The sequence below is a fragment of the Apostichopus japonicus genome, chromosome 20 (assembly GCF_037975245.1).
Source record: "Apostichopus japonicus isolate 1M-3 chromosome 20, ASM3797524v1, whole genome shotgun sequence".
Taxonomy (NCBI): Eukaryota; Metazoa; Echinodermata; class Holothuroidea; order Aspidochirotida; family Stichopodidae; genus Apostichopus; species Apostichopus japonicus.
The window spans coordinates 5573756-5598688 of record NC_092580.1 but is presented as its reverse complement, the minus strand read 5'-3'; the positions used below and the strand labels follow the sequence as shown (position 1 = coordinate 5598688).

At 33.6% G+C, this 24933-nt stretch overlaps 1 protein-coding gene and 2 long non-coding RNA genes across 5 annotated transcripts in view; 1 reads left to right on the top strand and 2 right to left on the bottom strand.

Annotated features, from left to right (window-relative positions):
• LOC139962119 (tyrosine-protein kinase Fer-like) overlaps positions 1–14120 on the top strand; it is a 55667-nt gene extending 41547 nt beyond the window's left edge. For all 3 annotated transcript variants that reach the window (XM_071962023.1, XM_071962024.1, XM_071962025.1), the window contains exons 9-10: positions 10509–10631; positions 11161–14120. In XM_071962023.1, coding sequence (XP_071818124.1) covers positions 10509–10631; positions 11161–11303 — 266 coding nt within the window. In that variant the 3' untranslated portion in view covers positions 11304–14120. The remainder of the gene's footprint in view (positions 1–10508; positions 10632–11160) is intronic.
• LOC139962123 (uncharacterized) lies at positions 3938–10417 on the bottom strand. The gene is made up of 2 exons (XR_011791153.1): positions 9225–10417; positions 3938–8918 (listed from the first exon to the last, which is right to left on the bottom strand). It is a non-coding gene; the product is annotated as an uncharacterized lncRNA (long non-coding RNA).
• On the bottom strand, positions 10496–23571 carry LOC139962121 (uncharacterized). The gene is made up of 7 exons (XR_011791145.1): positions 23407–23571; positions 19486–19585; positions 18562–18721; positions 17643–17835; positions 15989–16157; positions 11088–11218; positions 10496–10638 (listed from the first exon to the last, which is right to left on the bottom strand). It is a non-coding gene; the product is annotated as an uncharacterized lncRNA (long non-coding RNA).
• Between the last annotated feature and the right edge of the window lie 1362 nt (positions 23572–24933).

Genomic DNA, 24933 nt, shown 5'->3' with positions numbered 1-24933 from the left:
TAACATTAGGGGCAATATAACGTCATCATCAAATGATGGCATGTTTTTTTTTTTAAGCAAGAGGAATTAGTGCTTTGTTGCTGAAAATTGAAAAAATTATGACAGGTTATGCAAACCTTAAATTTAGCAAAAATTAAACAGTTTAGGAACTAGGAATTCCCACCAAACTAGGGTCTGGTTTATTCTTGAGTTAAAAGTGGGGTTCTATGAAATATTAAGCCTCAAATTATGATATAGCTTTAAATAACACTGAATTTATTTGAACCCTTTGCATATTTATAATCAACAGGGCATCCTATGCATCACTTTGGGAACAATTTAAAAAAATTGTGATTCTAGAAAAAAAATCATAATGACTAAGGACTTACAATAGTATATGGAAGGTTTTTAATAAAGGACTCAAATATTAAGTCAGGGTGCTAAAATGTTGATTTCAAAAGCTCAGATATACCTAACTTTAAATTGTTAAATTGGGACAAACAAAAGAGAAAGTTCTCAAATACCAGTCAGGATGCTCATTATGGATCCCTAGAGCTCAAAAATATGCTTTTCTTCTGAAATGTGTTAGTCTATGGAACTTAAAGCCTCTAAATATTTAAATGATTTTTAAAATGTTTTATTATATCTCTTTCAAATTTGGAATTGATTTTATAATTGATGCATTATTTAGAAGGACACCCTCTATATGATGCATAATTGTGGAAAAACCTAAAAGGTCAATAGTTTTGGCAAAACTTAAAACAAAATTATAAGGTTTTAGCCTTACAAAATTGTTAAATTTGAACAAACAGATATAGAAAGTTCTCAAATGCCAGTCAGGATGCTCATTATGGATTCCTAGAGCTCAGAAATATGCTTTCCTTCTAAAATGTGTTAGTCTATGGAACTTAAAGCATGATTTTTAAAATGTTTTGTTGTAACTTCTTTTAAATTAGGAATTAATTTTATCATTGTTGCTTAATTTAGAAGGACACCCTCTATATTATGTATAATTGTGGTAAAACTTAAAAAGGTCATGATTTTTGGCAAAAAATTAAACAAAATGATAAGGTTTTAGCCCTACAAAATTGTTAAAATTTGGACAAAAAAAGGTTCTCAAATGCCAGTCAGAATGCTCATTATAGATTCCCATAGCTCAGAAATATCCTTCTCTCTGAAGTTAAAATGTGTTAGTCTATGTATTTTTATGCTTATTGAAATGATTTTCAAAATGTTTTATTATAACTTCTTTCAAAATAGGAATTGGTGATATCATTGTTGCTTAATTCAGAAGAACACCTTCTATCTAATGTATAATTGTAGGTAAACTTAAAAAGGTCATGATTTTTGGCCAAAAAAATGTAAGGTTTTAGCACTACAAAATTGTTAAATTTGGACAAACAAAAATAGAAAGTTCTCAAATGCTAGTCAGGATGCCTACTAGATTCCCAGAGCTCAGAAATATGCTTCTCTCTGAAGTTAAAATGTGTTAGTCTATGGATTTTTATGCTTATGAAAATGATTTTCAAAATGTTTTATCATAACTTCTTTCACATTGGGAATGTATGATATCACTGTTGCTTAATTCAAAAGGACACCCTCTATCTAATACATATGTGTAGAAAGAACTTAAATGGTTATGATTTTGGTCACAAAAAAAAAAACTCATAAGGTTTATAGCCATACAAATTCGTTAAATTTGGACCAAAAAAAAAGTTCTCAAATGCCAGTCAAGATGCTCATTATAGATTCACAGAGCTCAGAAATATGCTTCTCTCTGAAGTTAAAATGTGTTAGTCTATGGATTATTATGCTTATTGAAATGATTTTTAAAATGTTTCATTATAACTTCTTTCACATTGGGAATGTATGATATTATTGTTGCTTAATTCAGAAGGACACCCTCTATCTAATGCATATGTGTGGAAAGAACTAAAAAGGTTATGATTTTGGTCACAAAAAAAAAAACTCATAAGGTTTATAGCCATACAAATTCGTTAAATTTTGGACAAAAAAAGAAAGTTCTCAAATGCCAGTCAGGATGCTAATTATGGATTCCCAGAGCTCAGAAATATGCTTCTTTTTGAAGTTAAAATGTGTTTAGTCTATGGATTTTTATGCTTATTGAAATGATTTTTAAAATGTTTCATTATAACTTCTTTCACATTGGGAATGTATAATATCATTGTTGCTCTATACAGAAGGACACCCTCCATCCTATGCATTATTGTGGAAAAACTTAAAGGTCATGATTTTGGCCGCAAAAAAAAAAAAACTTGTAAGGTTTACAAGGCCTTACAAAACTGTTAAATTTTGGACAAAAAAAAAGTTCTCAAATGCCAGTCAGGATGCTCATTATGGATTCCCAGAGCTCAAAAATATGCTATTCTCTGAAGTTAAAAGTGGTAGTGTATGGATTTTTATGCTTGTTAAAATGATTTTCAAAATGTTTCTAAAAATTCCGCTCACATTGGGAATGTTTTATATCATATTGCTTCCTTCAGAAGGACACCTTCCATCTAATGCATCACCGTGGAAAGAATTAAACTGTTCATGATATCTAAATTGGGGCCAAAATCTCAACAAGTTCTCCAATGCCACTCAGGATGCCCATTACGGAACCAGAGCTTGGAAACATACTTTTCTCTGAAGTTAAAAGTGGTAGTGTATGGAATTTCATGCTTATTAAATGATTTTCAAAATGTTTCATAATTACTTCTTGGGAGTGTATTATATCATTGTTGCTTTATACAGAAGGACACCCTCCATCCTATGCATTATTGTGGAAAAACTTAAAGGTCATGATTGTGGCCACAAAAAAAAAAAAACTTGTAAGGCTTACAAGGCCTTACAAAACTGTTAAATTTTGGACAAAAAAAAAGTTTTCAAATGCCAGTCAGGATGCTCAAAAATATGCTATTCTCTGAAGTTAAAAGTGTTAAGTGAATGGATTTTTATGCTTATTAAAATGATTTTCAAAATGTTTCTAAAAATTCCTTTCACATTGGGAATGTTTTATATCATATTGCTTCCTTCAGAAGGACACCTTCCATCTAATGCATCACCGTGGAAAGAATTAAACTGTTCATGATATCTAAATTGGGGCCAAAAACTCAACAAGTTCTCCAATGCCACTCAGGATGCCCATTACGGAACCAGAGCTTGGAAACATACTTTCTCTGAAGTTAAAAGTGGTAGTGTATGGATTTTTATGCTTATTAAAATGATTTTCAAAATGTTTCATAATTACTTCTTTCACATTGGGAATGTATTATATCATTGTTGCTTAGTTTAGGAGGGACAGCCTTTGTCACTTACGCATCATTGTGGAAAGAATGAAAATGGTCATGATATTTTGTTTTGGTGGAAAATTAAAAAATTTGTAGGGCGATATGAATAGTCTTACTAAATCAATTAACTTGAACAAACAAAATGTTCTCAAATGCCAGTCAGGATGCTCATTACCGATTCCCTGAGCTTGGAAACATACTTTTCTCTGAAGGTTAAAAGTGGTAATGTTTGGATTTTTATGCTTATTAAAATGATTTTCAAAATGTTTTTCATAACTTCTGTTACATTGGGAATTAATGATATCATTGGTGCTGAATTTAGGAGGACACCCTAAATCATATGCATATATTTGTGGAACAACTTAAAAGGTCATGATTTTGGTAAAAAGTAAAACAAAAATCATTAAGCTTTAGCATTACAAAACATTAAATTGGGACAAATATAAAAAAGTTCTCATATGCCAGTCAGGATGCTCATTATGGATTCCCAGAGACCAGAAATTTGCTTTTCTCTGAAGTAAAAAGTGTTAGTCTATGGAACTTAAAGCCTCTAAATATTTAAAATGATTTTTAACATGTTTGATTATAACTTCTTTCAAATTTGGAATTGATTGTATCCATTGTTGCCTAACACAGAAGGAAACCCTCCATTTCATGCGTAATAGTGGAAAAAAATTAAATGGTTATGACTTTGGCCAAAAATGATAAAAATCATAAGGTTTTAGCCTTACAAAATTATTAAATTTGGACCAAAACGAAAGTTTTCAAATGCAGAAACATGTAATGAGTTAAAATGAAAAGATAAAATGAGTGTGTCCAAAAACAAATTGAATCACAAGGCTATTGCCCATTACATACTAAATAATTGGGATCAAATCATTTTAGAAACAGGTCATTACTTTGGCAAATAATAAAAAATCATCATAAGGCAAACAAAATAAGGTATTTATAAGCATGTACAATATCATTATAGTTTAAACAAAATATGAAAGTTCTAAAATAGATTCACAGAGCCCAGAAATGTTCTTTTCTCTGAAAGTTAACCTTCTAAACATTAAAGTGATTTTCCCCAAAAAAATGTCTATAACTTCTTTCAAGGTAGGAACAGATCATATTCATCTAATATAATTCAGAATGACAACTTCCAATCTAGGTATAATATTAGAAAGAATTAAAAATAGGTCACGATTGTAGCCACAGAAAGAAAAATGGAGTTAAAGGTGGTAGTCTTTAGAAGTTTTACCCTCTAAACATTAAAGTGATTTTAACTTCTATCAATGTGGGAACAGATCATATTACTTAATTCAGAAGTAATAATAACTCAGAAGTAATAAGTACTCAGACGTAATAAGTCAGAAGTAATAATTCAGAAGTAATAATAACTTAAATCAGAATGACAACTTCCAATCTAGGTATAATATTAGAAAGAATTAAAAAAAGGTCAGAATTTTAGCCACAGAAAAAATGGAGTTTTAACCATCTTAACATGCCACTTTTAGCTTCAGAGAAAAGCATAAAATTCTTGGTGCTGAGAATCTAAATTGAATGATTTTGTGTTATATGAAATCATTTTGATAATTAGGGACTACCACTAAAATAAATGCAAACCAGGGCTCTAGGAATCCATAAAGAGCATCCAGACCTGATAATTGAGAATAAAAGACATTCTATGCATAATTTTGGAAAGAATTAAAACAGTCATGATTTTTGCTAAAGAATTAAAAAAAAAAGTCATAGGCTATATATGGCCCTACAAAACTTTCAATTTGGCAGAAGTTTTCAAATGCCATTGTTGCTTTTTGCTGAAGAACACCCTCCATTCTATGCGTAATTTTGGAAAGGCCTTAAAAGGTCATGATTGTTTTCAAATATTATCAAAAATCATTCAATCATTCAATTTGGACAGAAGTCAGGATACTCATAATGGCATCTCAAAGCTCAGAATTGTGCATAAAATGATTTTCAAAATTGGTCATAATAATTTCTTTCAAATTTGGATTGTATTATATGATTGTTGCTTAATTCAGAAAGACACACACCATCCTATGCATCATTGTGGAAATACTTAAAAAGGTCATGGTTTAGCTAAAGAAAATCATAACTTAGTTAATTTAAATTTAACTTAAATTTAATTTGACAAACTTATTTAATTTGGACCAAATAACAATTTCTCAAATGCCAGTCAGGATGCTCATTATGGATTCTCAGAGCTAGGCCTCTTATAGTATTAAAATAATTTTATGGTTTTAGAGTAACAAAACTGTTAAAGTTGGACAAACAAAAATAGAAAGTTCTGACGTTAAAGTGTTAGTCTATGGAACCAAAAGCCTCTAAATATTAAAATGATTTTTTAAAATGTTATATTATAACTTCTTTCAAATTAGGAATTGATATAATTGTTGCTTAATTCAGAAGGATACCCTCAACTTAAAAGTTCATTTTTTTGGGCCAAAAAATAAAACAAAATTATAAGGTTTCAGCCTACAAAACTGTTAAATATGGACCCAAAAAAAATAGAAAGTTGTCAAATGCCAGTAAGGATGTTCATTATGGATTCCAAGTTAAATAGTTAGTCTATGGAACTTAGAGCCGCTAAATATTAAAATGATTTTTAAAATGTTTTGTTATAACTTTTTTCAAATTAGGAATTTATTATATCATTGTTGCTTGTGGAAGAAATAGGAAGGCATGATTTGCCACAAAAAAATCATTAGGTTTCAGCCATGCAAAAATCATTAAATTGGGACAAACAACAAAGGTTCTCAAATGCCATTCAGGATGCTCATTATAAATTCCCAGAGCTCAGAAATATGCTTTATACTGAAACTAACAGTTGAAGTCTATGGACTGTTAAACCTCTAAATATTAAAATAATTATCAGAATGTTTCATTTCACTTCCTTTCAAATCGAGAATGTAGCATATTATTTGAACTTAATGCAGTAGGACAACTTCCATCCTAACCATAATTTTGGAAAGAATTAAAAAAAGACTGTGATTTTAACCAAAAGCTAAAACAAAAAAATCATCAGTCAATAATATTAATAATAATAAGTAATATTTTAAGCGCATAATCAGCAACACTGCTCAAAGCGCTTTGCAAATGTAAAACCTAAAAACAAATAGTAACAAAAACCTAAATATTAAATATATAGAACCAATAAGGCAAAAAATGTAAAAGCCCAACAATATAAAAAACACTCGTACTAAACGATAATAAAAAAAATACAACCTGAATGCATACAGTCCAAAACAATTTCAGAAGTATGTAAATAGTAAAATAATTTTAAAAACTTAACAAAATGCACAAAAGATTAAATCATAGTCTATGTTTATAAATATAAATAAGTATGAGAAACAATAGTACAGTAAGACAATTATTGTAAAAGCCTAAAACAGATAGTAATAAACACCCAATGCTAAACGATTATAAATAGAACCCTAAATTCGGTTGGAAAAAAAAAACACCTTTCAAATGTCAGATAGAATGCTCATGATGAGTTACCAGATATGCTTGTCTAGGATCAGTTTAAAGTGGTTTATTGGGAATTTTTAACCCTTTAAAAATAACTATATTTTACCATAATCATGACCTTTTAAGTATATGCATAGGATGGAGGGTGTCTTTTTGAATTATGTAATAATGTATTATTCATTCCCAGGATAAAAGAAGGTTATTCTAAAACACTTTGAAAATTGTTATGTTATCTTGAGGCTTAAAAATTCCATAGACTACCACTTTTATCTGGATAGAAAAGCAAATTTCTGATTTTCTAATTTCATTTACAAAAATAGATGGAATGAAAAGAACCATTCCCACCTTGAAAGAAATTCTAAAAAAACATAAAAACTGCATAGTAAAGCATATTTCTGAGCTCTGTATGAAAACATAGGGAGCATGCTGACTGTCAATTGAGAACTAATTGGGTGTCCTTCTTAATTCAACAATAATGATATTCTCTCTATAGTTTGACTAAAAGTTACAAGGACCCATTTTTAGAATCATTTTATGGTATAAATTCCATAGACTGCCACTAAACTTCATGGAAGAGTAAACTTGAGCTCTTGGAATCAATTATAACCATCCTGACTGGCATTTGAGAACTTTCGTTCTCCAAATTCACTAAATTTGTAAAGTTGCAGCCGTATGGCCCACATCATGACCTATTTAATTCTTTCCACACATGTGCATTAGATAGAGGGTGTCGTTCTTATTAAGCAGCAATGATATTATTCTTAATTTGAGAGAATTTATAAATGAAACATTTTGAAAATCATTTTAATAGGCTAAATATTCCAAAGATTACCACTTTTAACTTTAGAGAGAAGCATATCTGGGCTCTTGGAGCATTAATGAGCATCCCGACTGGCATTTGAGAACTTTTTTTATGTCTGAATTTGATGAGTTTGTATGGCTAAAGCCTTGATTTTTGGGGGAGGGGGAGAGGGGGGTCAAAAATCATGACCTTTTGAATTCTTTCCACACATATGCATTGGATAGAGGGTGTCCTTCTTATAAAGCAACAATGATATAATTCATTCTCAGTTTGAGAGAATTTATAATGAAACATTTTGAGAATCATTTTAATATGCTAAAAATTCCATATGCTACCACTTATAACTTCAGAGAGAAGCATATCTGGGCTCTGGGAATCCATAATGAGCATCCTGACTGGCATTGAGAACTTTTTTTGTCTGAATTTATTGAGTTTGTATGGCCAAAGCCTTACATTGGGTAGGGGGGAGGTAAAAATCACGACCCTTTTAGTTCTTTCCACACATATGCATTGGATGGAGGGTGTCCTTCTGATTAAGCAACAATGATATTATTCATTCTCAATTTGAGAGAATTTATAATGAAACATTTTGAGAATCATTTTAATATGCTAAAAATTCCATAAACTACCACTTTTAACTTCAGAGAGAAGCATATCTGAGCTCTGGGAATCCATAATGAGCATCCTGACTGGCATTTGAGAACTTTTCTTTGTCTGAATTTAATGAGTTTGTATGGCCAAAGCCTTACTTTGGGGAGGGGGGGAGGTAAAAATCATGACCCTTTTAGTTCTTTCCACACATATGCATTGGATGGAGGGTGTCCTTCTGATTAAGCAACAATGATATTATTCATTCTCAATTTGAGAGAATTTATAATGAAACATTTTGAGAATCATTTTAATATGCTAAAAATTCCATAAACTACCACTTTTAACTTCAGAGAGAAGCATAACTGGGCTCTGGGAAACCATAATGAGCATCCTGACTGGCATTTGAGAACTTTTTTTTGTCTGAATTTAATGAGTTTGTATGGCCAAAGCCTTACTTTTGGGAGGGGGGAGGTAAAAATCACGACCCTTTTAGTTCTTTCCACACATATGCATTGGATGGAGGGTGTCCTTCTTATAAAGCTACAATGATATTATTCATTCTCAATTTGAGAGAATTTATAATGAAACATTTTGAGAATCATTTTAATAGGCTAAAAATTCCATAAACTACCACTTTTAACTTCAGAGAGAAGCATATCTGGGCTCTGGGAATCCATAATGAGCATCCTGACTGGTATTTGAGAACTTTTTTTTGTTTCCAAAATTTAATGATTTTGTATGGCTTATAGCCTTATGAGTTTTTTTTGGGCCAAAATCATGACCTTTATAGTTCTTCCATGCATATGCATTAGATAGAGGGTGTCCTTCTTATAAAGCAACAGTGATATTATTCATCCTCAATTTGAGAGAATTTATAATGAAACATTTTGAGAATCATTTTAATAGGCTAAAAATTTCATAGACTTCCACTTTTAACTTCAGAGAGAAGCATATCTGGGCTCTGGGAATCCATAATGAGCATCCTGACTGGCATTTGAGAACTTTTTTTTTTGTTTCCAAAATTTAATGATTTTGTATGGCTTATAGCCTTATGAGTTTTTTTTTTGGGGGGGGGCCAAAATCATGACCTTTATAGTTCTTCCCATGCATATGCATTAGATAGAGGGTGTCCTTCTTATAAAGCAACAGTGATATTATTCATTCTCAATTTGAGAGAATTTATAATGAAACATTTTGAGAATCATTTTAATAGGCTAAAAATTTCATAGACTTCCACTTTTAACTTCAGAGAGAAGCATATCTGGTCTCTTGGTATCCATAATGAGCATCCCGACTGGCATTTGAGAACTTTTTTTTTTGGTCAAAATTTTTGGGATTTTGTATGGCTTACAGCCTTATCAATTCTCTCTTTTTTTTTTTTGAACAATTTTTTTAAGTTTTTTCTACACTGTATAGAGGGTGTCCTTCTAATTAAGCAATAATGAGATTATTCGTTCTCAATTTAAAGAAAGTACAAAGACACATTTAAAAATCATTTTATTAGTGTTCCATAGACTGACACTTACCTTCATTGAAGAGTATACCCGAGCTCTTGGAATCCATAATGAGCATCCTGACTGGCATTTGAAAACATTTTTTTTCTTTCAAAATTTAATGATTTTGTCTGGCCAAAGCATCAAGATTTTATTTCTCATTTTTGGCCAAAATCAGAACACTCACAATTTGAAATAAAGCACAAGGAAACATTTTGAAAATCGTTTTATTATGTGAAACACTTACAATCCCAAACCCTGCCACTTCATTGAAGAGTTTACCTGAGCCCTTGGAATCCATAATGAGCATCCTGATTGGCATCTTAGAATTTGTTTTGTCCAAATTCATTGATAATGTATTTCTTCACCCCACATCCCCCCCCCCCCAGGCCCCCAATTTGAAAAATAAGAATAATTTGTTAAAAACAGTTGACACATCATACTGTAGCTCTAGGAATCAATCAAATATATAAATGAAAGGCTCAGCTATAGTCCTGTTTAATTCCAACCAATTAGTTTTGATTAATCTAATCTAATCAATGGTCTAATCAATCTCTCCTACAGTGAATATATTAGTGATTCTTATTTTGATATTTTTATAATTTTCTTGACATACAAACTAGTAGGCCGGGTTGTCAGATGGACAACCAGTCAAAATCCGTAAAAATTTGCCCCTAGCTTACATCGTAGCATGAAACATCAACAGAGAGGTACTAGCATTCAAATCTTGTTCAGATTACATATTAAATTGATATATATCATAAAATATATATATATATTAATATGTGTTTTAGACTCTTCCATTCAACGTGAGACTTGCATCATCTATCTCCTCACGAATCAACCCGTTCTGCTTGTCCTCTCTCTATCCTCTTTCAGGAAGATACACGTCGCTCTCTGATGTCTGGAGTTATGGAGTACTCCTCTGGGAGATATTCTCCAGAGGTAGCACTCTGTACCCCGGCATGAATAACAACGAGGCCAGAGAGAAAATAGAGGGCGGTAAGTACTGAAAAACAATGAGAGAGGAATATGAAGTCACCTTAACCTTACCCTCCCCCTTTAAGGAAAATAAGAATATTGGCCAGATGAACTGGAAAATAATAGTACTCACTGTATACAATTCAAATTACAATTAAAAGATGATATATAATAGATAACAAAAGTTACACCAGGTGGTCCTCAGTTGGTTACTATAGTTACACAAGAAAGCCACAGTAGGTATAATAGAGGGTTTCCAAAGCTGTACCAGACAGTTAATGAATTATTCTTTGGGGGAGTGGAGGGGGGGTTAATTTTTGTAAAGCTGTAACTGCTTCCTTATTTTCGTCCTCAAGAATTTACGTTAGATACACTAACTACTGCTAGATACATATATATATGAATGATACAAATGATGTAGAAAAAAGTCTGACATTCTTGGAAATATGCCTAAAATGTCTCGTTATTGACCACTACCATAGCGACCGTTAGATGCCTGTGCCAGTTTGTCGTTGTCATGGTTATAAGCCTATCTTCTCCTCAATTTCAGGCTATCGGATGAACCAGCCTCCGGAATGTCCAGATGCCGTCTGGGAATGGATCCAGGCCTGCTGGAGGAAAGAACCAGAGGACAGACCAAACTTTTCAGAAATCAAGACAGCGATGAAGAAGATACATAAAATATTTAAATAGAATGTACTCTCTTTGTAAAAAATACAATTATTTCAACATCCAATAGTGTGAGATTCAGTCTGATACAACTCAAGGGTACAGAGGTGAAAAGCCACCATCTTTACAAATCTATTGCCAATGTTTGCTCAGGAAACATCCCAGAAATATGGCCGCCGATAACGTGAATCCTAAAGAATGTGATTGAGAATGTTTCATGTTAGCCGGTGTTTCCTGGTGAAGAAGAGAATGGATTATATGGGTTGCATGGTTCCCCTATCAAACACTGGATTCTTGGAACGATTGGAATGAATAACTAATTCAAAATGGATTATACATAGCATGGCATTTACCTACGTTTAGTTTGTTCAGGACAGTACTCATCCAATCATCGTAGAATTGCAGTCTTGTTAAGAAATGATCTATTTACAAATATTTATCACCCTGTAGAGTTAATTGTCATTTATACAGTTTGAAACAGTTTTGATTAAGTTAAGTAAGTGTACCTAAATTCCAGCTGATATACATTAATGGTAATTCTCGTTAACTATTTTGTCGTGGGATGACACCAGGTCTTTTATTTAAAGGTGAGATGTTTTTCGTTGTCACATTGTGACGGCCATTAGCATATTTACCACAGTTACTCTGATATAGTTGATGGCAAAGTAAATTTGATCAGTGAAACAACATATATCTTTGTGTTCCAACTCTTTTTTTTCTGTATCAGGAAATTTCAAATACTTCTTATAAATTAATTGGCAACAAAAAAGTTTGATCACTAACATCAAGGGAAATATATCCAATGAGTTTTTAGCCATGTTGGAGACACAAGCTGCTTCTTTGGTATTTGCTTTTGCAGTATTTGCTTTGCAAGAAAAGTTTGTATCACACTATTGGACCGTTTGCAGGCAAAAAGCTGGATTATTGATTTCAAACTATTGAAAAAAATTGAAGAAAGAAAGATGAAAATGAGGTTCATATGCAAAAGTTAATAATGATTGTCCCAATGTGCACAAAACAAGGTATTGATTGTTCAACATATTGAAATTCATACAGGCAGAGCTTGGTTATAACATGAATTAAATTCTCATAATGAATAATACAGTTGTAATATTGTCTTGCAACGTAACAACAATAGATAATAGACAATAGAAAACACATACTGCTAAATGGTTTACTCATTACAATGGGGTCTATTAAATACAGTAGCTCATTGCTGGATAATTACACATACTGCTAAATGGTCATTAATTACAATGGGTCTATGAAATAGCTCATTGCTGGATAATTACATGTACTGCTAAATGGTCACTCATTACAATGAGTTTGTAAAACTAAAGGTCAAAACTAAAGGTCATTGGTTTGTATAAAATCCAAAAAAGTTATGGATCGAGTGCTCATTAAGATGGCTATTTTTTTCAGAATTTGGAAAAGAAAGTATTTTCTTTATATTTATTTAAGGTTAATGGGCTATTCATGTTCTCCCCAAAATTAAAAATCAATGTGTCACACATGATAACTTTTCCATTTCTGATATCTCCTCATAATTTTGCAATATTTAAATGTATCCCAGAATTGCTTGGAGGACTTTTGTCTCCTTTTCTGCCATTGTAGATATTTTTTTTATTTACACAGGAATAGTTTGTATTACATTTGATGGACCAACATTCATAAAGTTTTTTTTTCTTTTGTGTTACAAAGTTAATATTTTTTACTTCTTAGACTACATTACACACTTTGTGTTTTACTTTCTGTTCTTCAATGGTAACAAATTTGTTGTATCAGAAAAAGAGTTCCTTGTATTTTCACTTCTAAGTGTGTTTCAAAAAAACTTAATAAAAACTTGAACAATAATGCAACAGGTTAGCTACATATTTGTATCAATGTGTTTGTATTGGGGTAGGGGGGGGGTGTTTACCTCGTAAACAAACCAATTCATTTTACCCTATATGAATAGGACTTACAACATGGGAGGAAAGGAATAAATTGCTTTCAACCAAAAACAACAACTTTCTTGAAGCAATTACAGAAGCTTTATGCGTTTAATTGTAAATTTAATCAAGCCGACAGTGGTTAAAGTGGTTAACAAATCCATTAATCTTCAATATTTAACACTCAAATACTTTTCATATTTTAAGCACAGAAATCACATTGATCATGTTTGAAATTGTTCCACTTGGAATACATTATTTTAGTTTAAGTTTTCTAGTGAAATTAACGATCTTCATTGGCATGGGATTTTAGTATCTTGACAGGGCAGAAGTTATGTTAAACTTTTCCTCAAAATGCTCCTTTAAACATCTGGACATGAGCAAGATGCAATACGATGTATGTTACGTTCGAGATCTCGAACAATAGCAAGATTTTTTTTGTTTTTTTTTTACATTTTGTCATTTTTATGTTTTAAACAGTGTTCTGTTTTTCTCTGGTAGAGGGAAATCTTAACTTCACAGATAAATATTATTTTGCAATCCTATGTTATAATTATCAAAAGTAAACTTTTTAATAGTTATTTTTCTACAAAAATGTGTGAAATAGTTCTTTCTTTTGAGGAAGAAATCACAGAGATGACTATTAACTATTTACTTCCAATTTTATCCATATCATGCAACAGATTTAGAATATTTCCCTCTTAATCTGTTTATGTAAATAACAAAGGTTACTAGATGAGTACATAGTGAATGGGGTGGGGGTAGGGAGGGGTAGACGAGGATTGATGGGACAAAATAGGAACATTTGGTGCCAGGGACCAAGATTTGTAATATTTCATACAATGCATTATATCGTTTTGTAATATTTGATTTCAACATTATTAAAGGAAAATAAACTTGAGAAATATAAGATCATACATTCCTTTGTTATCATTTAACTTACAGTAACACCTTTTATTTATCGTTTTTAGAAAAGAAAGATTAATTCACGACAAATGGTTCTAAAAAATTTGTGCTACAGAATAATAATTTGAGGCAAAGAGCATAAGTGACCATTATTTCATTTCTAGCACATATTGGTGGTTTTGCTGATGTTCTTGAAGGTTGTTTTAAATTCATGTATTTCTGTACAAAAAATGTCTTGCTTATATTTCATTGCATATTTTCTAATTCCTACCACATCATGTTTGGCCACTATTAGCTTGTAAATAGTTGACCAAGTATTGACAACTTCCATTACAATTTGTTAAATTAAGACACCACCCTCACTGTTTAGTTCAGAAGCAAGTAGATTGAACTATTTTGCTGTTAACTATTTTGCTGTTAACTTTAAGTATATATAAGTATATATTCTTACCGAATCTCACGGTTTTGTACCTTACTATTAATCCCATGAAAGGTGATATTTACACTTCTTCAAATTATAAATTTTATAATTCTCTGGGTCTTGGTTTAGGGTCCAAATCCTGGTAGGACTAGAACAGTTCAAAAGTTTTCTTATTTTTAATAATTTCCATAAATTCTTATCTGCAAAATAACGAAGGAAACTTGAAGCTTTGGGCAGTTTTCTTCATGCCTTTTTTTTTTTTTTTTTTTATGGTTTTACTTAGACTTCCAGTGGGATAGCTAATTAGTTTCCACCAAATAGAGGGAACTTTGCAAACTTTGTATCTTCATACTGAATCCTACTTCTTAGTCTTCTCTTGAAAAACAAATGCTGTGGATTCAGTCTAGGCCTACAAAACTTGACATGCCTTATATACATCCCCCCATGAGAGTACCATGCAACCCCCCCCCCCTGAGAGTACCATGCTGAAGTAATCCTCCAGTGTTTACACCTGGGAGTTGTTAAGTTCCATAACAACTCCCTGATTACAACACTTACTTGCTAGCTGGTTTGGACAAACTTTCAAATGACTCCATATCAATACTTCTTTAATTTCCTGTTGCCCACCCAGTCCTTGCTCACCCCCTCTTCCTCAGTATATTAGGCTAGCATCCACTGCCAGATCACTACATCCAAAGTTGTACACAAGTCTATGCAAATTTTACTTTTTTCAACATGTGAATAGGCTGGCTTCTCCCATTTGACTGAGTGCAGTGTTAAGCAAAATTTGGTTGGCATATGGTGCCAGCACTCCCTTGTCCCTACCTTATAAACACCCATCCCTCTCTCCCCAGTCCTCCCCTCTTCCCAATTTATTATTCTTAGCTCCACGATCCACTTCCAGGTGACTACATGTAAAACTTGTAAGCATGGCTATGCATTTTTTTTTTTTTCATAAAAAAAAAAATTGTTTTTTCTTTTAAAACAAATGTTTAGGCTAGATTTTCTGCACTTAACTTAGTGTATTGCTTTGTGCCAGCCACTCCCTACCTCTAGAAAAAGTTCCTCCCTCTCTTCCACATTCCACAAAACATTAAATATCAACCTCTGGTCATGCTACCCTGAGTCCTTCCCCACCCCTCCCTCCCTCCCTCCATCTGACAAATCTTCTGAAAGGAGACTTTTATTGGTAGAAATGTGTACCTAAAATTCTAGGGGAAGTTAGGTTACTCCCCAAAAATTACTAGTGCCTTTCATTTTCTCCTGGCAATAATAACATCCTTCTCACAAATTAGTGATTGATATAGTCAAAATTTGAACCCTGGATGTTGTGAGTATTTATAGAAAAATAAATATGCATATTTTAAATTGTTATCTTTGATTTTGTGAATAGCCATAAAAAAATTAAACATATACAGACCATAATATGGGAAGCAAACATTTTAACTTACCATTCAATAATTCCACCATTCTCATACAAGTACATGGCGGTGTTGCCAGCTTCCTTGGTTCTAGCTTAATGGATGCCTCCTCAGGAGAAATGAGTTCTCCTCTTTATTCTAGCAAGAAATCACCTTGCCTGATTTCCTTTGTTGCAAACACTTCCCTTCCTGTCAAGACCTTAAAAAAGAAATGGGTTGAACAGGGAAAGAAAATAGAAGAATTCTTTGATGTTGCATTCAATATCTTCAACCTTGGACAGCCCCACTCCCCCATACCATATCGGATTGGGAACAATCACAGAATACCATACAAAGTTGATGTTCTGCAATGATTCCATTCTTAAATAATCTCCTTCTTTCTGCTCACCACCATCCCTCCATCTGTACAACCATTATAATGATACAGTAATGTTATCAAGACCAACTCTCCCACCCCCCCCCCCCCCAGAAAAGGAAAGTGTCATAAAGTTCCATAAAGCAGTTTCAACAGTACTCTGCATTACCCTGGTACTATACATATTACAAAATATGAGACAGACACTGGGCATGATCCAACCCCCCTCACCCCCACCCCTCCCCACAGGTGGCAGGACAGAAAATTGGATTGTCTTGATAATAGCACTCCATTGAGCAACAATAAATGGAGGTACTTTCCTTTTTTAAACTTGATAAATTTACCTCAATGGGACATTCAATCACCTTATGTGTTCATGTAGAATATATGAGAACAGTTTGGATAGTAAAGATTTCCAGTTGGCCTTTCTTATGTAGTATGTAAGCTAATGCTTGATCAATTACACTTTGAAAGCCAAAACTACATTCTGTAGAATACTTTCAAGTGGTTACTGTAAGCTCTTGTTTAGGGTATATTATTCAGGTATGTTATTGCCCCGGCTTTTCCAACATTTGAATCCCACAATCAATGAGAACATTTCTTGTCAAGTTCTATTTATTTTACTAAAATACTTTTCTCTGTTACCTTGCTGATTGATTTCTAATGGTGGTCTTTCTTCAGGAAACACTTACTACAGTTAGAGGTTGAAAAATTTAGAGATATCATTGAAGCCCTGCGAAAGGTTAAAACCCTCTGTCATACTTAGTCTTGTTAAGACTATAGTTTAAGCTGCTTCAGTGTACACAGAGTACACCTTCCTTCTTTACACAAAGCTGAACACATCTTTGCTCAGAGTGCCCCACCCCCCCCCCCCCACCATACTTGATGTTTATATTCATTCCTAGGGTCTTGTACATTTCTCAATACTTATCTTATCGTTCTGAGCTAAACGGTCTTTTCGATGTTTTAAGGCAGATTTGCCAAAGTAAAGTGAAGCAGCTAAGCAGATAGCCAGAAGGGCTCACTCCTTCATACATTCATGTATGTCCTGCATCCCACCCTCATGATTTGTTCTGTAAGAAACTGATCACCATGGCATAGCAATTTTGTACAAATCCCACATCTCTTATATGAATAAAGATTCAATCTGTTTGGAGGAATGTCCAAGATGTTTGTAACGGACAGAATCCTCAGCCAGGTGGTATTCAGTGAACGATCTCCTTCAGATACTGGGTATACTGGAATTTATCTTAAACATGTTTCTCCATACCCTATTAAAGTTTAACAATGAAGTAAATATTTACTCATGCCTTGCAATTTCTTTCTTACCTTCTTTCACCACGGTAAATCTGTTTGCCCATAGTCATACCGAAGTTCTTGACCATGTTTTATGTCTTTTAGGGCAAACAAACAGAGACAGACTCTTCCTTCAAGTATTTGTTTCTTCGTAACAGAATTGGCCTCCCTGCCAATCTCATCATTTACCATCTTTGCAACACAGGCTGTGTCTGTAGCATCAATACTGAAGATTATAAAAACAATTCAGAATGACTATGAAACCAAAGGAGCAGGACTGAACAACTGTAAAAGTTGACACACTGTATAGAGAGCTACATAGACAGATCACCAATTGTATATGATAGTACAAGCCAAAATGAATTTTTGACAGGTTAAATAGGGAAATGAATGTAACATTCTGGAGGAATTTGATTCAAGTCATATGTTTTGATGTACATTTGAAGTTGTCTCTTTTCACACAAAAGTCAACCCTAAGCATCAAGTATGATTCCTGATTTGCAAGTTATTCATTCCAAGGTGCAAACATACAGTAGTTTGTGAAAGGTAAAAAAAACGCTTTGTTGTCAGTGCTTAACTCTGACATCACCCTCGTTTGCTTCAAGTCCACTTCTGGTGAAAAATCAGTGTAATTCAAAGGTGATATCTCGCTCCATCAGACAAATCTTTGGAAAGTAGGCTAGGTTTTATTTGTAGAAATACGCAGCGAATATTCTCAGGGAGTTTAGGCTACGCCATGAAAAATAGTAGTGCCTTTCATTTTCTCCTGGTAATAATAAAATCCTACTCACAAATTAGCAAGTAGTGTGACATTCGAACCCTCCATTTTGTGAATATTTATAGAACAAAATATGCATTTCAAAGTTTAAATTGTTATCCTTAATGTTGTGAATAGTCAAAGAAAAATAAACATTAACAGACCATAATATGGGAAGCAAACATTTTAACTTACCATTCTATAGTTCCACCATTCTCATAAAAGTACAAGAAGGTGTTGCCATCTTCCTTGGTTCTAGCTATTTTGGATGCCTCCTCAGGAGAAATTATTTCTCCTCTATACTCTAGCTAGAAATCACCTTGCCTGATTTCCTTTGTTGTAAACACTCCTCTTCCTGTCAAGATGTCAAAAAAGGAATGGATTGAAAAAGATTTTCTGATACAGGGAAAGAAAATAGAAGAATTCTTTGATGTTGTGTCCAATGTCTTCAAACTTGGACAGCCACACTCCCGCATTACATATCGGATTGGGAACAATCACAGAAGGCCATACACAGTTGGTGTTCTACAAGTGATTTTGTTCTTAAATAATCTCCCTTCTTTCTGCTCACCCCATCCCTCCATCTGTATAACCATTATAATGAAACAGTAATGTTATCAAGACCAACTCTTCTAAATTAACACCCCCATCCCCCCACACACACAAAAGGACAAAATGAGAGAAACACTGGGCATGACCCCCTCATCCCCCCACCCCACCCCAATCCCAGTGGCAGGAAGAAAAATTGCTTTGTATTCATAATAGTATTCCATTGAGCAACAGTAAATGGCGGTACTTTCCATATTGGAACTAAATCAATTTACCTCACTGGGACATTCAGTCATCTTGTGTGTTCATTTAGAATATGAGAACAGTTTGGAAAGTAAAGACCTCAAGGTCAGTACTTTTTGAAAACTTCTAGCAATTTAAGCATGCAAAAATTTAGGGCCAATACAGACTACCTTTAACTTACTGTACTCCAATGTCAGTAAAAGCAATTTGACCAACGTTCAAGTTGAAATTTTTAGTGTTAGTTTTATAGTTTAAGCTGTGGATCATTTCCCACTCATACAGAATATCCTAAAAAGGCATTAGCTGATTTTTTTTTTAACATCTTACCAATAGTATCAATGATGAACCTCACTTGAAAGTCTTCCTTATCACACTCTGATTGTACATGATGGAGGCAGTCCTGGTGTAGGGTGATCTTATTATGAAACTACATAAAAAAGAGAGATAGCATCACAAAACATTTAAAATCATAAAAACAATACACATGCAATGACATTGAAAGCAGTAAGTTAAAAGCAGAAGCAAAACTGGATGATGTCCCATAAGTTGCCGCTTAAGAAATAATTACTACTGTTTAATATAATAATAGGTAGAAAGTTTAAAGAAAGAATTCTTTAATATGGTTTGTTTGATTTTTTTTTCCATTTTGTATCAGAGACATGTTGCTCTCAAAATGAATATTTGTTAAAAACAAATCCAAGTGGCAAGGTATGATCCAGAGTAGTTAAGACTCACAGCAACTTTTGATTATTTATAGCTTCCACACCAAAGATAGACACTATAAGTACCAGCCATAACTAGTGATTATCTAATGGCAGATGATATTTCCTTTTGCACAAGTGTAGATTCCAAATTCATTTATAATCAAATGGGTTATTGGTTAAATGATTAAAAGCAGGTTGGAGTGGAAATACACCCTTATAAAATGGGAGTTTTCATTTGCGTTCAGTAATTATTTTGAGGTTAATAGAAAGGGGCTGGTTTAGAAAAAATCATGGTCCATGGTAGCCCCTACTTTAAAGGTACAGAAATATTGCAGCACTCTATCAGTACCTGTTGAACAACAGCCGGCTGTATGTTAAAAGTAAGGTTTTGCAGCTAATAAACTTTTGCAGAACTTTGCTTAAAATGAACTTGTTAGTTTTGTTGAAATACCAACAAAGACATCATGGTGAAATTTGTCAAATGTAGAGATAATTGTTTATAGACCTAACAGGGTTGTTTGATTTAAATCACCTTGATTAAAATCACTGATTTAAATCGCGATTTAAATCAGATGATTTTTTTCAAAAAAATCACTGATTTAAATCACTTTTACTACTTTTCCATTTTTTATGTGAATAGTTGCTTGAAATCATTGCAAATCACCAATTCTATATTAGAGTACACACAATAATTTATTGTAAGACATTCAGGCTACCCCCCTCATTATTTCCAGTCTCTGTGGTACCAGAATTACTAGGCCTAGATTACTTGAACCAGACATACTGTACACTGTAGTTCGTTCACACACTAAATTTCCATACTCATTACGCTGGAATTTGTAGCTAAACCCTACAAAATCAGGAATGTAGTTTGCTATATTTTGATGCCATGAAAGTTGTATGCATGCATATGATATATTGAGTGATGTATTGCATGGTTGGTTTTGTTGCGGCACAACTCAGTGGTGATAGACAGGAGGTGACCATTCCTTTCATTGTATCCAGTTGTATCCCCATGAGCAGGCGTTGAAGTACTTGCACCACCTTCATCTTCCTTCCCTGAGCACTTGTTGTAGTGAATTTTCATCCTCTTCACAAGACCTTGCAATTCATGCCCACAGTTGTTACACTTCGCACGGCACCCAGTCATGGTATTGGATGGTATTTTCTTGAAATGATGCCAAATGGCATCCTGTTTCCTACCAGACATACTGTATTTAGGTGTGTTCTAGCTGAGATATGATAAGACTAAGGCTTGGCAATGTTCTGCTATGTCCATGTGATTATGATATAGTGCAATGAGCTCACTGGATGACTAGTGGTCACTATGTGATCTGTGTACAATTATGGAGGTACCTCCATCCATGGCACAATCAATAGGCCCAATGGACAAGGTGTCTTAGGCATGAGTCATGACACTTCAATTCATAAGTCAAGTGCTCAAACAACACCCCAGAATACAATAGGTGTTAGTGTAATCTCCAATTATCACTAGTGGAGTGGACCAGAATGTATTTCCTGTGTATATTGATGGATAAACTATGAAGTGTTAGGCCCACAGTGCTTGCACAAACAAGCTCCCCAAGTGAATGACTGGAATTGGTATTCTTAGACTTGCAGTTGCCTTAGGTCATGTGTGTTCAATGGGAAATTGATTGAGGCCCAGGGCCCAGGTTTAATTAGCCTGCAAAGTATTCTGAATATATTATAGGCCTATAAGGCTTATATATTAAAACTAGACATCAGCTGGCGTTAAACCGCCAACGTATATCCCCACATCATAGCAATCACAGTGTGTTTAAAAGCCAAATGGGAGAATATCAGGAACTATATGAGATCACCACCAACTTTTGGTACCACCATACGTTGCTCTCATTTGTTTTGTTCAAATTGGATGAATTAAATGGCCACTGCAGTGGGTCACATGTGGTCAAATTGAAAGTGATCAACACCATAATATCCCCAATGTGGGGATATAATGATCTGGGTGGATATGGGTGCATATATGTGATAATGTAGGCAATAATGGGGTCCAACTGAAATGTGGTTTTAAAAAAATCAAAAAAATCCGATTTAAATAAAAAAAATCTGATTTAAATCAAAAAAATCCGATTTTTTTGATTTTTATAAAAAAATTAAAAAAATCAACAACCCTGAGACCTAACTTGATCAGTACCTCAAAACAAAATTGTGATCTCTAGAGTGACTCACCATGACCAACTGGAATATGCACTCAACAATTAGCTTTGAATATTCAAACATTTTTTTGTACAGTAAATGTGTGAAGAAATTCTAGTTTCTGTATGGGACTGAAGTTACTGTTACATTTTCTTGAAAGTAATTATCAAAATATATGAAAATGCATTTAAGAAGTAGAAGCTTCTATACTATGCTTTTATTCATCAAGATTTTGGCAGTTTGAGAAGATAACAGGTCATTTTGTCCCACTACCAGTTTGCACACTACCAGTGTGCCTCCAAGTAGAAATCCTTTCAAATTCCCACATACATACTTAACAGTTTGCCTCCTCACATCTATCCAATGTGTACTTTTAAAAGTACAGATGCTGTTATGAATATTCAAATATTAGGATTAACTCTCAGATATTAGTGACAAAATGTCATGTTTAGCAAATTTAGAGTGGAATATCATATGTTCGGGACAGGCACTTTATTGCTGAGAAGTGATGAAGGTCAAATGTGGGTCATCGACATGCATAAATCTGAAGTAACAATGAAGTTTTAATTTCATTGTTTAGATATAAAAAGCTGTAAATAAGGACAATGTTCCGCATGAAAAATTAACTTAAATGGCACAGGCCTTGGCAACTCATGAACATATGCCATCAATGCCAACAACCAATCAGGTGATGAGCAGCGACTTGTAAACACATCAGCAACTTAAAGGAATTAAACCAATGCTCCCCTCTAAGGTCACTACTCTCAGCTAGTTCATCAGAGTCATCCAGGCACCTGATAGACAACAGCAATAGGACAAACCAAACTTTTCAAACCTACTTTTCTAATATCAAATATCACCTGTACTCATGTACACATTCCATCAATGACAAGGACCATGTGTCGAGCTGAGACTTGCAATCTCATCCACTCAGGAAGGATAATTAATATTTATCATATAAGTAAGTTATTTTGTAACATTTTAGTTCAATAACACTATTTTCATTTTTAAGATGTAATGGCTGAATTGTATGCATTAATGATGGTATTTCTTTGCTCTACCATGTGGTGAAATTTAGACACACCAAGTTGAGCAGGAGCCAGTAGGAGTCAGCCTAGCTAGAAGTTAACCTTAGACGAAATAAAAATAATAATTTGCATGCAGAGAGGAAAAATGTTCTTTTTCAATCAGTTTAGTTAGTAAAATATAATGGAATATATGCATTCGTACTGCCCAACAAACATGTCATTTTGGGGTTCAATTTTTTTAAATTTTATTTTGAATTCATCAATCTTTTCCTTCATTAGGATCACACCAAGAAAAAGAGCATTTTATCCACTTGTGTAATCTTTGTATGGGCACTCACCTCGTGGCCCTGGGCAGGCTGGGTGAGACCTGCCCCAGCTGACAGCCCTTTCAGCTGCCCTACTAAATGGGAGGGTCATAAAGAGAGGAGAATTGTTTTCAACAAGGAAAACTAGCTAGACTTAAATGTCAATATGGTACTATCCATGATTAGACTCTTGCTGGTAATTGTTCATGTTCATGTTTATAGATTTTGTGTAGTTTCATGAATGAAAGTTTCTTGGATCACCTCATGATGGCATCAGCAGTGGGTTTGGAAAGTGGGGTGGCCAAATTTGAATCTTCTCACTTGATGAGTACATCAGTGGCCCACAAAGCATGATGGATCACACAAATAGCTGCATACAGCCTTGATGTCTGAATAAGGGGCAGGGGTCTGAGGGGAGGGGTGTCCATAGCTTATTTCCCAGATTTAGCCATGTGTTTGGCTCTGAAATTATGGTATCTGCATAAAGTGAATCAGAGAAACAAAACTGAATGTTTTGGGGAAAAGTGCAATGGTCCACCCTTTCTTACCTTCCCTCCTCCCACCCATGTTATCCAATCCACCCCTCCCCCTCCCTATCACACCTCATATTATAGATGTTTAGTGGGACAAGATTAAAGTAGAAGGCAGATACTGAGATACCAATAGATTAGCACTAAAAATTGGAAATGCAAACTAACATGGCCAAAGCTATTTGTTATAGGCCTCAGTAAACCAAGCCCAATCACTAATATTCATGAGTTGTGCACCAAAACAATAGGGATCACCAACTTCCCAACTTATTAACCAAGTATGGTATCACTCTAGTATGCATTTTGTAGAGATATTTTGTTCACAAGCTCATTGTCACATACACACCTAGACACCAACAAGATTGCATAGGTTTTAGTTGCCTCCAGTATGGGAAGTAATTAACAAGGAGCCAATCAATTGTTTCAAGACAATACAACTCACTGATGTATGGTGTTTTCTCCTTCTTCAGCATCATAACTACTGTGTTTATATCTTTGGCATCAATCATTTTGTCTATATAAAAGAAAAATATGTAATGACAATCTAGACCGGTAGAAATATCATGGCTTGCTTGCACTACTGATCATTATTTCGCATGAAATGATAGTTAGTGTGAACTTTTCATTGTTTACCAACAATTAATCACATAATTAAATTAGTAAGGGATGAGTTTGCATATGATCAACCACCAATAGAAATGACTTCCTTGCCAAAAATGAGCTATTAGTCACAAAAGTTGTTATTAATTAACTTTTACTAAAAAGTGCAAATTGTTCAAATCTGCATTGTTGATAAAGTAATGATAATAATCATATTTACATGAGTTCAATCCAAATGGAAAAAATAAAATAATGTTATAGCCATACAGGAATTAACATTCTAGTTAAGCAAATTTAACAAAATGGTAAAATATTGTCCAATATGATAATTTCTCACTGGTACATGTTAACATCTACAGTAATCAACCAAAAAAATTTGGTTAAAAAACCCACAATTATTAAATGTAACAGTCAATGTTATGTTTTTGGA